This window comes from Lutra lutra, chromosome 12, assembly GCF_902655055.1.
Source record: "Lutra lutra chromosome 12, mLutLut1.2, whole genome shotgun sequence".
Lineage (NCBI taxonomy): Eukaryota > Metazoa > Chordata > Mammalia > Carnivora > Mustelidae > Lutra > Lutra lutra.
This window is the reverse complement of record NC_062289.1, coordinates 70000569-70013963: the sequence shown is the minus strand read 5'-3', so window position 1 is coordinate 70013963 and position 13395 is coordinate 70000569. Positions and strand designations below refer to the sequence as shown.

Genomic DNA, 13395 nt, shown 5'->3' with positions numbered 1-13395 from the left:
GAAGAAAAAGATGGGAGAGTGGATATAAATTCTGTGTGGGCGAGGAAGGTTGTTTCAAATCTTCCTGGATGTATCTTGTTATCTTTGTTAAAGGACTCAACTTTCCTAAGATAAAGGGGGATTAAAAATTGGTTTACCGGGGAGGAGTCAAGATGGCGGAGAAGTAGCAGGCTGAGACTACTTCGGGTAGCGGGAGATCAGCTAAATAGCTTATCTAAAGATTGCAAACACCTACAAATCCAATGGGAGATTGAAGAGAAGAAGAACAGCAATTCCAGAAACAGAAAATCAACCACTTTCTGCAAGGTAGGACTGGCGGAGAAGTGAATCCAAAGCGACGGGAAGATAGACCGCGGGGGGAGGGGCCGGCTCCCGGCGAGCGGCAGAGCAACGGAGCAAAATCAGGACTTTTAAAAGTCTGTTCCGCTGAGGGACATCGCTCCAGAGGCTTAACTGGAAGCCCAGGCGGGGTCAGTGCGGCCTCAGGTCCCGCAGGGTCGCAGAAGGATCGTGGGTGTCTGAGTGTCGCAGAGCTTACCGGTATTAGAACGGGGAAGCCAGCTACAGAGACAGAGCCGAGGAGTGACTCTCAGCTCGGGGTTGCCTTGAACCGGTCGCAGGCTCGGTCAGCTCGGAGCGTGGCCGGAGGCCAGGGTGGTGGGAGACATTGGGCGCTGTTCTCTGAGGGCGCACTGAGGAGTGGGGCCCCGGGCTCTCGGCTCCTCCGGGCCGGAGACCGGTAGGCCGCCATCTTCATTCCCGTCCTCCGGAACTCTACGGAAAGCGCTCAGGGAACAAAAGCTCCCGAAAGCGAACCCGAGCAGATGACTCAGCGCAGCACCGGGTAAGGGCGGTGCAACTCCGCCTGGGGCAAAGACGCTTGAGAATCACTACAACAGGCCCCTCCCCCAGAAGATCAACAGGAAACCCAGCCAGGACCAAGTTCACCTACCAAGGAGAGCGGCAGAATTCCAGAGGAGAAGAAAGCAAAGCATGGAACTCATGGCTTTCTCCCCATGATTTTTTAGCCTTGCAGTTAATTTATTTTTTTTTTCTTTTTCAATTTTTTTTTCTTTTTCTCTTCTTCTGCTGAATTTTTTTTTAACTCTTACCGTTTTCTTTTTTTAACGTTTTTTAAATAGTTTATCTAATATATATATTTTTTTCCTCTTTTTATATTTTTTCTTTATCGGCTTTCTTTTTTTTAATAGTTTCTTTTTTTTTCTTTCTTTCTGAACCCCTTTTTATCCCCTTTCTCCCCCCTCACAATTCGGGATCTCATCTGATTTGGCTAAAGCATATTTTCCTGGGGTTGTTTCCACCCTTTTAGTATTTTACTTGCTCCTTCATAAACTCTTATCAGGACAAAATGACAAGGCGGAAAAATTCACAACAAAAAAAAAGAACAAGAGGCAGTACCAAAGGCTAGGGACCTAATCAATACAGACATTGGTAATATGTCAGATATAGAGTTCAGAATGACGATTCTCAAGGTTCTAGCCGGTCTTGAAAAAGGCATGGAAGATATTAGAGAAACCCTCTCAGGAGATATAAAAGTCCTTTCTGGAGAAATAAAAGAACTAAAATCTAACCAAGTTGAAATCAAAAAGCTATTAATGAGGTGCAATCAAAAATGGAGGCTCTCACTGCTAGGATAAATGAGGCAGAAGAAAGAATTAGCGATATAGAAGACCAAATGACAGAGAATAAAGAAGCTGAGCAAAAGAGGGACAAACAGCTACTGGACCATGAGGGGAGAATTCGAGAGATAAGTGACACCATAAGACGAAACAACATTAGAATAATTGGGATTCCAGAAGAAGAGGAAACAGAGAGGGGAGCAGAAGGTATATTGGAGAGAATTATTGGAGAGAATTTCCCCAATATGGCAAAGGGAACAAGCATCAAAATCCAGGAGGTTCAGAGAACCCCTCTCAAAATCAATAAGAATAGGTCCACACCCCGTCACCTAATAGTAAAATTGACAAGTCTTAGTGACAAAGAAAAGATTCTGAAAGCAGCCCGGGAAAAGAAGTCTGTAACGTACAATGGTAAAAATATTAGATTGGCAGCAGACTTATCTACAGAGACCTGGCAGGCCAGAAAGAGCTGGCATGATATATTCAGAGTACTAAATGAGAAAAACATGCAGCCAAGAATACTATATCCAGCTAGGCTATCATTGAAAATAGAAGGAGAGATTAAAAGCTTCCAGGACAGGGGCCTGGGTGGCTCAGTGGGTTAAGCCGCTGCCTTCGGCTCAGGTCATGATCCCAGGTCCTGGGTTCGAGCCCCACATCGGGCTTTCTGCTCAGCGGGGAGCCTGCTTCCTCCTCTCTCTCTGCCTGCCTCTCTGCCTACTTGTGATTTCTCTCTGTCAAATAAATAAATAAAAATCTTTAAAAAAAAAAAAAGCTTCCAGGACAAACAAAAACTGAAAGAATTTGCAAATACCAAACCAGCTCTACAGGAAATATTGAAAGGGGTCCTCTAAGCAAAGATAGACCCTAAAAGTAGTAGATCAGAAAGAAACAGAGACAATATACAATAACAGTCACCTTACAGGCAATACAATGGCACTAAATTCATATCTCTCAATACTTACCCTGAATGTTAATGGGCTAAATGCCCCAATCAAAAGACACAGGGTATCAGAATGGATAAAAAAACAAAACCCATCTATATGTTGCCTACAAGAAACTCATCTTAAACCCGAAGACACCTCCAGGTTTAAAGTGAGGGGGTGGAAAAGAATTTACCATGCTAATGGACATCAGAAGAAAGCAGGAGTGGCAATCCTTATATCAGATCAATTAGATTTTAAGCCAAAGACTATAATAAGAGATGAGGAAGGACACTATATCATACTCAAAGGAACTGTCCAACAAGAAGATCTAACAATTTTAAATATCTATGCCCCTAACGTGGGAGCAGCCAACTATATAAACCAATTAATAACAAAATCAAAGAAACACATTGACAAGAATACAATAATAGTAGGGGATTTGAACACTCCCCTCACTGAAATGGACAGATCATCCAAGCAAAAGATCAACAAGGAAATCAAGGCCTTAAATGACACACTGGACCAGATGGACATCACAGATATATTCAGAACATTTCATCCCAAAGCAACAGAAGACACATTCTTCTCTAGTGCACATGGAACATTCTCCAGAATAGATCACATTCTTGGTCCTAAATCAAGTCTCAACCGGTATCAAAAGATTGGGATCATTCCCTGCATATTTTCAGACCACAGTGCTCTAAAGCTAGAACTCAATAACAAGAGGAAATTTGGAAAGAACCCAAATACATGGAGACTAAACAGCATCCTTCTAAAGAATGAATGGGTCAACCAGGAAATTAGAGAAGAATGAAAAAATTTATGGAAACAAATTATAATGAAAACACAACGGTTCAGAATTTGTGGGACACAACAAAGGCAGTCCTGAGAGGAAAATATATAGTGGTACAAGCCTTTCTCAAGAAACAAGAAAGATCTCAGGTACACAACCTAACCCTACACCTAAAGGAGCTGGAGAAAGAACAAGAAAGAAACCCTAAACCCAGCAGGACAAGAGAAATCATAAAGATCAGAGCAGAAATCAATGAAATAGAAACAAAAAAAAAACAATAGAACAAATCAACGAAAGTAGGAGCTGTTTCTTTGAAAGAATTAATAAGATTGATAAACCCCTGGCCAGACTTCTCAAAAAGAAAAGAGAAAGGACCCAAATAAATAAAATCATGAATGAAAGAGGAGAGATCACAACGAACACCAAAGAAATACAGACAATTATAAGAACATACTAGGAGCAACTCTACGCCAACAAATTTGACAATCTGGAAGAAATGGATGCATTCCTAGAGACATATAAACTACCACAACTGAACCAGGAAGAAATAGAAAACATGAACAGACCCATAACCAGTAAGGAGATTGAAACAGTCATCAAAAATCTCCAAACAAACAAAAGCCCAGGGCCAGACGGCTTCCCGGGGGAATTCTACCAAACATTTAAAGAAGAACTAATTCCTATTCTCCTGAAACTGTTCCAAAAAATAGAAATAGAAGGAAAACTTCCAAACTCATTTTATGAGGCCAGCATCACCTTGATCCCAAAACCAGACAAGGATCCCAACAAAAAAGAGAACTACAGACCAATATCCTTGATGAACACAGATGCAAAAATTCTCGCCAAAATACTAGCCAATAGGATTCAACAGTACATTAAAAGGATTATTCAACACGACCAAGTGGGATTTATTCCAGGGCTGCAAGGCTGGTTCAACATCCGCAAATCAATCAATGTGATACAACACATTAATAAAAGAAAGAACAAGAACCATATGATACTCTCCATAGATGCTGAAAAAGCATTTGACAAAGTGCAGCATCCCTTCCTGATCAAAACTCTTCAAAGTGTAGGGATAGACGGCACATACCTCAATATTATCAAAGCCATCTATGAAAAACCCACCGCAAATATCATTCTCAATGGAGAAAAACTGAAAGCTTTTCCGCTAAGGTCAGGAACAGGGCAGGGATGTCCGTTATCACCACTGCTATTCAACATAGTACTAGAAGTCCTAGCCTCAGCAATCAGACAACAAAAGGAAATTAAAGGCATCCAAATCGGCAAAGAAGAAGTCAAACTATCACTCTTCGCAGATGATATGATACTCTATGTGGAAAACCCAAAAGACTCCACTCCAAAACTGCTAGAACTTGTACAGGAATTCAGTAAAGTGTCAGGATATAAAATCAATGCACAGATATCAGTTGCATTTCTCTACACCAACAACAAGACAGAAGAAAGAGAAATTAAGGAGTCCATCCCATTTACAATTGCACCCAAAACTATAAGATACCTGGGAATAAACCTAACCAAAGAGACTAAGAATCTATACTCAGAAAACTATAAAGTACTCATGAAAGAAATTGAGGAAGACACAAAGAAATGGAAAAATGTTCCATGCTCCTGGATTGGAAGAATAAATATTGTGAAAATGTCTATGCTACCTAAAGCAATCTACACATTTAATGCAATTCCTTTCAAAGGACCATCCATTTTTTTCAAAGAAATGGAACCAATCATCCTAAAATTTATATGGAACCAGAAAAGACCTCGAATAGCCAAAGGAATATTGAAAAAGAAAGCCAAAGTTGGTGGCATCACAATTCCGGACTTCAAGCTCTATTACAAAGCTGTCATCATCAAGACAGCATGGTACTGGCACAAAAACAGACACATAGATCAATGGAACAGAATAGAGAGCCCAGAAATGGACCCTCAACTCTATGGTCAACTCATCTTCGACAAAGCAGGAAAGAATGTCCAATGGAACAAAGACAGCCTCTTCAATAAATGGTGTTGGGAAAATTGGACAGCCACATGCAGAAAAATGAAATTGGATCATTTCCTTACACCACACACGAAAATAGACTCAAAATGGATGATGGATCTCAATGTGAGAAAGGAATCCATCCAAATCCTCGAGGAGAACACAGGCAGCAACCTCTTCGACGTCAGCCGCAGCAACATCTTCCTAGGAACATCACCAAAGGCAAGGGAAGCAAGGGCAAAAATGAACTTTTGGGATTTTATCAAGATCAAAAGCTTTTGCACAGCAAAGGAAACAGTGAACAAAACCAAAAGACAACTGACAGAATGGGAGAAGATATTTGCAAATGACATATCAGATAAAGGGCTAGTGTCCAAAATCTATAAAGAACTTAGCAAACTCAACACCTAAAGAACTAATAATCCAATCAAGAAATGGGCAGAGGACATGAACAGACATTTCTGCAAAGAAGACATCCAGATGGCCAACAGACACATGAAAAAGTGCTCCACATCACTCGGCATCAGGGAAATACAAATCAAAACCACCATGAGATATCACCTCACACCAGTCAGAATGGCTAAAATTAACAAGTCAGGAAATGAGAGATGCTGGCGAGGATGCGGAGAAAGGGGAACCCTCCTACACTGTTGGTGGGAATGCAAGCTGGTGCAACCACTCTGGAAAACAGCATGGAGGTTCCTCAAAATGTTGAAAATAGAACTACCCTATGACCCTGCAATTGCACTGCTGGGTATTTACCCTAAAGATACAAACATAGTGATCCGAAGGGGCACATGCACCCGAATGTTTATAGCAGCATTGTCTACAATAGCCAAACTATGGAAAGAACGTAGATGTCCATCTACAGACGAATGGATAAAGAAGATGTGGTATATATACACAATGGAATACTATGCAGCCATCAAAAGAAATGAAATCTTGCCATTTGCGACGACGTGGATGGAACTAGAGGGTATCATGCTTAGCGAAATCAGTCATTCGGAGAAAAACAACTATCATATGATCTCCCTGATATGAGGGAGAGGAGATGCAACGTGGGGGGTTGAGGGGGTAGGAGAAGAGTAAATGAAACAAGATGGGATTGGGAGGGAGACAAACCATAAGTGACTCTTAATCTCACAAAACAAACTGAGGGTTGATGGGGTGAGGGGGTTGGGAGAGGGGGTGGGGTTATGAATATTGGGGAGGGTCTGTGCTATGGTGAGTGTTGTGAAGTGTGTAAACCTGGCGATTCGCAGACCTGTACCCCTGGGGATAAAAATATATGTTTATAAAGCTGTAAAAAAAAAAAAAAAGAAAGAAAGAAAGGATGAATACCCAAGTTTTGTAGCAACATGGACGGGACTGGAAGAGATTATGCTGAGTGAAATAAGTCAAGCAGAGAGAGTCAATTATCATATGGTTTCACTTATTTGTGGAGCATAACAAATAGCATGGAGTACATGGGGAGATGGAGAGGAGAAGGGAGTTGAGGGAAATTGGAAGGGGAGGTGAACCATGAGAGACTATGGACTCTGAAAACCATTCTGAGAATTTTGAAGATGTGGTGGGTGGGAGGTTGGGGGCACCAGGTGGTGGGTATTGTAGAGGGCACAGATTGCATGGATCACTGGGTGTGGTGCAAAAATAATGAATACTGTTATGCTGAAAAAATATAAAAAATTAAAAAAATTAAAAAAAAATTGGTTTACCTATAGGGGTAGTATTTTCTGTGGAAAGGGGATTACTTTGAAGTTTAACTCTATATGAATATTAGAAAATAAAAATAAAAAAAGGAATAAGCTAGACTAAACTAAAGTTATAAAAAAGAAATTTAAAAAGTAGAAATGCAAAAGAAAAACACAGGTTTATGTATCAAAAAGTTCAGGTTAGAGGGTTATTATGGAATTTGATGTACTGGACATCTCACTGTGATGGTAAATAGGTTAAAAAATTATCTATATAAATAAAAAATGAGCCAGAATAGTGGGAACAAATTAAAAATAAAAGTTGTCCTATGAAGTAGTGGTGGTTGTTCTCTTGTAGTTTTTTTTTTTTTTTTTCTTTCCTGGTTGGTTTTCTGGGGGAGGGGCCTGTCAAGTGGGTTTTCAGTCAATGATGTTTCCTGAATTAAGCCCTCCCGCCCCCCTCAAGGGGGTGGGCTCTGAGCAAACTGGTTTTTCAAGGTTTTGTTCTCTGGAGGTTTTTATGTTTGTTCACTTTTTTTTTTTTGTCTCTCGCGTTGACTACTTTTGATGGTTTTTGTAGGTTTAGAGGAAAGCAAACTACACCTGACCTCCCTCTCAGAGAGAAGACTCAGTCTGGCTGCAGAGCCCATATAAATCCCCCCTTGGCCGCTGGCAGAGCAGGTTCTGAGTTGGGGTTCCTGGGGATGCAGGATCTTCTGCTTGTACCCAAAACCAAGGCAGCGGTGGCTGTCTGGGCAGCTCCAGACCACCAGAGAGGTTCCAAGCAGGGATTTCACACTGAGATTTTTCTCGCTGGGCTGGGAGTGCCTGGTCTTTATGGGTCTAAGAGCACTCGGCTTGCGCACACCTCTCTCAGGGGAGGCTGTGGGTCGCGCGCATGTTTCAGGCTCTGAGAGTGGGGCGCAGGTCCGAAAGCACAAGGCTGGGCCTTCGCACACCTCTCTCAGGGGAGAATTTGGGGCGCGTGTCTCAGGCTCCGAAACAATGGCGCAGGTCTAAGAGTGCGGGGGGGGGGGGGTTTGTGCACCTCTCTCAGGGGAGGGTGAGGGGCATGCGTGTCTTAGGCTCTGTAGCAGGGCTTGGCGTTCTGCCCTCTGGCGTGACTCCCAGCCCCTCACAGGAGCCATACCCCACGCAATCTCGGGCGCACTGGCTGCTCAGGGACCAAGACCTGGTTTCTCAGCTGCACTCTCTCTGGCTCAGCGCCAGGGGAGGCTGTCCTGGGTCCGGGTACTTAAGCTCCTGTCCCTAGCTGCCTGGATTCCCACAATTTCCCCCCCATGATTCTTTGCTCTTTTGGAGTGCTTTCAACCAGTCTCCAAGTTAATGCTGGTCCCCAGATGCAGGGCACTCTCCTATTAGCGGTAAAACTTTCCAACCGATCGCCTCTGGTGGCTCCCTCCCCCTTTTGTTTATCTTCTGATATCAGTCTGACGTTCCCACTCCACTTTACCTGCCCACTGGCGTCTTCTGTCCCCATAGAGATCCAGACGTGTATAATTCTGATCTCAGGCTGATTTCATGGGTGATCGGAGTCCTTTGGTAGGTAATCAGCTCACTTTAGGGTACAGGTTGAAAAGGCGCCTCCTCCTACTTCCCTGCCTTCTTGTCTCCCCACCCCCCACTGGGCTATAATATTTTATCACAAAAACATCATCATGTTCTTCTTCTCTGTCTTTGTTAGACACCTGAGGACACAAGGGACTGTGAGTTTTGCTGTGGTGTGTGGCAGGAAGATGGTATCTGCATGCTTGCCCCATGCCCTGTGCTGCTTGATAACATAAGACAGGATAGACATAGGTCCTGTTTCTGCAGAGATTTAAAAAAAAAAAAAAAAACAAAGAAACAAAAAAAAACAAATTTCTTGTCTCACAATAAGACCTGACTCCTGATTCAGTGAATTGTTAACAGGTTTATTCTCACATCAGTCCTTGCAGCTGACATAAACCCCCCTTTTCATTAAAAGCCTTTGAAATGCTTGCCTCTAAATGCAGGATACTGGATCTTGGAGGTTGTTTGCTTATTTTTTTCCCCAAAGATTTTACTTGACAGAGATCATAAGTAGGCAGAGAGGCTGGCAGAGAGGAGGGGGAAGCAGGCTCCCTGCTGAGCAGAGAGCTCAATGCGGGGCTCCATCCCAGGACCCTGGGACCATGACCTGAGCTGAAGGCAGAGGCTTTAACCCACTGAGCCACCCAGGCACCCTGGATCTTGAGGTTTTTAAAGAGAATTATCATAGAGAAATTCCTCAGGGTGTTTAAGAGCCTCACAAGGAAGAGGGGGGCCTCTTAATCACATTTTTGTGTACACACACACACACACACAAATTTACACACAAACAGCTCTTTACTCTCTGTATGTGACTAATGCGTTGGTATATGTGCTTCTGGGATTCACTGTATCTCCAGAAGCCAGGGTCAACGTGGGCTCATCCAGCCATTTTCAGTGTCACAATCTCCAAGAGGCAGAATCTTCATCGGCAGGAATACCCAGGGGCAGGGAGTGTTACTGGGATCCTGTCATCACACAACCAGGATGTGCCCTGAGCCCTGGCTCTCTGGGATGATGCTGATACTCAGAAATTTCAGGGGAAATTTTTGTCACCATGGGAATCTCATCCCTTCAACACCTGTGGGCTACAGTCAGCATCTGAGGCTGACCAGTACATTGATTATGAGACTTGAGCCTCAGTGTTGCTCCCAAGGAGCTTAAAACCCTTGGGAACAAGAGACACAACCTCCTCATGTTCTCAGAGCTGGACTGTCACTCCATCAGTCATGCCAGTGACACCTCCAACCAGTTTTCACTCTGATGGAAAGTCATCTTCCCCAAACCAGGGTCAAAAGCTATGTGACCTCAGGGAAAATATCCTCTTATCTCCATCATTCCTTGAATCAGATGTGGGATATTTGACAGAAACTTCGGGGTCCATTTTGCCTAAGGTAGCAGAAATTCATTGCCATAGTCATGGGTGGGTGAATGAATTACTGCTCTACCCTGGACTTCCTGGACACAAGTTGCAGGGAGTAGAGCTGTGCCCACCACAGAGAGTGGTCTGACCCCAAATCTCTTCGTTCTATAACCTCTGTCTCTGTTTGGCAATTTTGTCAGTAAGATGGTTCTTAGTTTATAGGAAGAGGCCACTTAATTGGTTTTACTGGGCACGAGGTTGACCTTTCCTACCTGGGAGACCAGACACATGGTACAAATAAAAGATTTTAGAAAAAGCATATTCTGCTGAGAACAGAAGACATTCCTGTCCCACTGTTCTCCATCCATATTTTTAACCACTCTTTCCACCAATTTTCTCTCTGCAATAAGCACAGATATGGGAAATTACACTAGTGATGGTATCTGCATCTTCACAATAATGTTGTCATTTAGTTTAAATCAATCTTACTGAATGGAATTATGGAGAAAATAGCACACATTTATTTTAAGTATGAGCTTGGCTCAGTGGTGACTGAAATATACACTCTTTCACCAGGTATCTGTCAGAGCATCTGTATCTCTCACTCCTTTCTTCCTAGAACTTCAAACATGTTTGCACTTTGTGCTCTGACGTCAGTGCAACACACAGCCTCATGTGGCAAGGCTCCTAAAGACTTATGTCTGTGTGCTTTGAGGAGAGATCCTAGGAGGGAATTATGGCCCCAGTACATGGTGAACTCTTGTTTCCAGCAGATGGAAAGATTGAGGAGCAAAAGAAAACAAAAATGTTCAGTATGTAACCATTGAAGGAATGCACATGAGGGCTTCTGCCTATAAACTGGGAAGATGAACTCCCCATCTCCTCAAGGCTGCAGCAACTTCAGAGGATGAGGAGCTGTGGAAATCAGGGAGCTGGCCAATAGGAGGAAAATCCATGAATCCTGCACAAAAGGGGCCATAAGTCCATTGGGAACTGTCAGTTCTTTGGTATTGATGCTTATCTATAAGGAATTTGTATAAAAGACACCGTATCAGTCCCGAACCACAACGAAACGAGGAGTAGTTGGACAGAGTAACCCTGAAGACACTTAGTAGCACCTATAGTGATCCCTGAATTAATAAGAATCGGCATATAGGGACACTTGGCTTGGCCCTAAAGAACGAAAGAGTGGAGAGCATGGGGGAGACAGAAGTGTCTGCTGGGTTCTGATCACCATTATCTCAGACAATAATGTGTCTGTGTCTAGGCACTAGGGGGTACTCATGGTTTGTCATTGAGTTTCACCTGTGATTAGAGCTCCTTTCCTCCCCACCACCCTTACTTGCTCAAATAGAAGGACCTGACCCTTGGGCAGTTAGGGGTCAGAGACTTGGGTGTTTCATTTGCATGGTTGGTCCCACCCTCTCTCACGGATTGAATAAGGTAAGAGAGAGATTGGGGGATGCTCTGCACAGTTGTGGGGCCACAGAAGATAGGATCTGTGATGACCTCCACCATGGCCTGGTACACTCTCCTCCTCACCCTCCTTGCTCACTGCACAGGTGATTGGATGTGGAGACAGGTGAAGGGACCCTAAGAGGACACATGGGGCCCTGCTTCCTTCTCTTGTTTCTAGACCCCAGCATCACCTCTGTGTTTCTTCCTCTTCCAGCGTCCTGGGCCCAGTCTGTGCTGACTCAACCATCCTCACTGTCTGGGTCCCCTGGCCAGAGGGTCACCATCTCTTGCACTGGAGGCAGCACCAACATTGGTGGTGGTTATGCTGTGTCCTGGTACCAACAGCACCCAGGAAAGGCCCCTAAATCCATCATATATAATACTAGCAGTAGACCCTCAGGGGTCCCTGAAAGGTTTTCTGGCTCTAGATCTGGCAACACTGGCTCCCTCACCATCACTGGACTCAAGACTGAGGATGAGGCTGATTATTACTGCTCATCATGGGACAAGAGTCTCAATGGTCACACAGTGCTCTGGGTCTGTGAGGAAGTGAGACAATAACCTGCTGTTTTCCCAGCAATGGAGGTCCCCTTGGAGCCTACAGTCATTGGCCATATCAGCTACTTCCTTTGTTTATTCTAAACTGTAGTCTGAGACCATCTCATGGAACTTTGACTACAAAATAGTCCACATTTCTTAAATTCAGACCCCCGGGTTTGTCTTTTGCAGGAAATTATTGTAAGATTTTCTCATATTGAGGAGAAATTCCTGGGTTCCATGGGTAGACTGCCCTGGGGACAGATTCTGTGACTGGACAGAAAACAGACACAGAAACAGACACAGAGACCAAGTGTGCCTAACTAAAGATAGAGTCCTATCCAGTTAATACACTTCCATACTACTTAATGAACATCTATTATGCACCACACTTGAGTAGCTATGCAGGATACAGGTAGACATGATAGGAAGGGTCTCCATGCCCAGGGCACTGATGGTGTCTGGGGGAAGAGAGTGGCCACAGAACCCAAACTTGTTGTAAAGGAAAGCTTTATCACAGGAGCATGAGTGGTGAAGTTGTTGGAGTTGGAATGGAGTATTGCAGAGGCTGACAGGGAACCCCAGAATCTGATGTCCAGTACTGATATCCTGGTTTTGCACCAGTGATGAAGTAGCAGTTGGGGAGTGTGGAGATGTGACTAGATGAATTGTACCCCAGGCAGACTAGGAGTTCTGGACAAGGGATGGAGGAATGAGGAATATCAGGGTCCTTATGAATAGGAGGAAGCCAGGCCTGAGAATGGGGATGTGGAGGAGGACAAGGTGGGATGAAGATTGGGAACATTGTGTTGAGGGGCTTCTCCAGCTGGGACAATGTTAAGACCCATCTGTGTTTCAGGATGACTTCCACCTCATGCTAATAGCATTAGCCCCTACAAGGGGAATGTTTATCAGGACTCCTAGGAATGCACCTCTCTGCTTACTCTTGTCTTTGATGAAACTTCACCGGTGTCTGATTTTTGGGAAGTATTTCCTTTATTCTTCAAATCTATTTATCTGGAATAAGGTTCAATTTGACATTTGTCAAATTAACAGGAGAAAATAAAATTAATAGCATAAAGGGAATCCATAAAGATATGGAGAATTCCAAAGACAGCCAGCCAACATGGCACTTATTTGACCAAAGGAGACATAGGAGTCTGAGTACAATGAGGAGAAAGAGCATTAGCAGGAAGGTGAAAGATGTGTGGAAAACACATTGCCCTACTACCTAGATATAGGAACCTCTGTTAATATCTCTCTTCCTGGTACAAGCAGGCAGTTTGGGGGAAGCTATAGAACTTTCCATAAAACAGCAGAACCATAAGAGACTGTGGACTCTGAGAAACAAACTGAGGGATTTGGAAGGGATGGGGTGGGGAGTTGGGTAAACCTGGTGGTGCTATTTTTGAGGGCACGCATTGCATG

At 43.7% G+C, this 13395-nt stretch overlaps 1 gene segment (V, D, J or C); it reads left to right on the top strand.

Annotated features, from left to right (window-relative positions):
• Positions 1-11388: 11388 nt before the first annotated feature.
• LOC125081796 (probable non-functional immunoglobulin lambda variable 1-50) lies at positions 11389-11991 on the top strand. The segment is given in 2 exon segments: positions 11389-11534; positions 11645-11991. Coding segments are annotated over 2 exon segments (447 nt in total).
• Positions 11992-13395: the final 1404 nt, after the last annotated feature.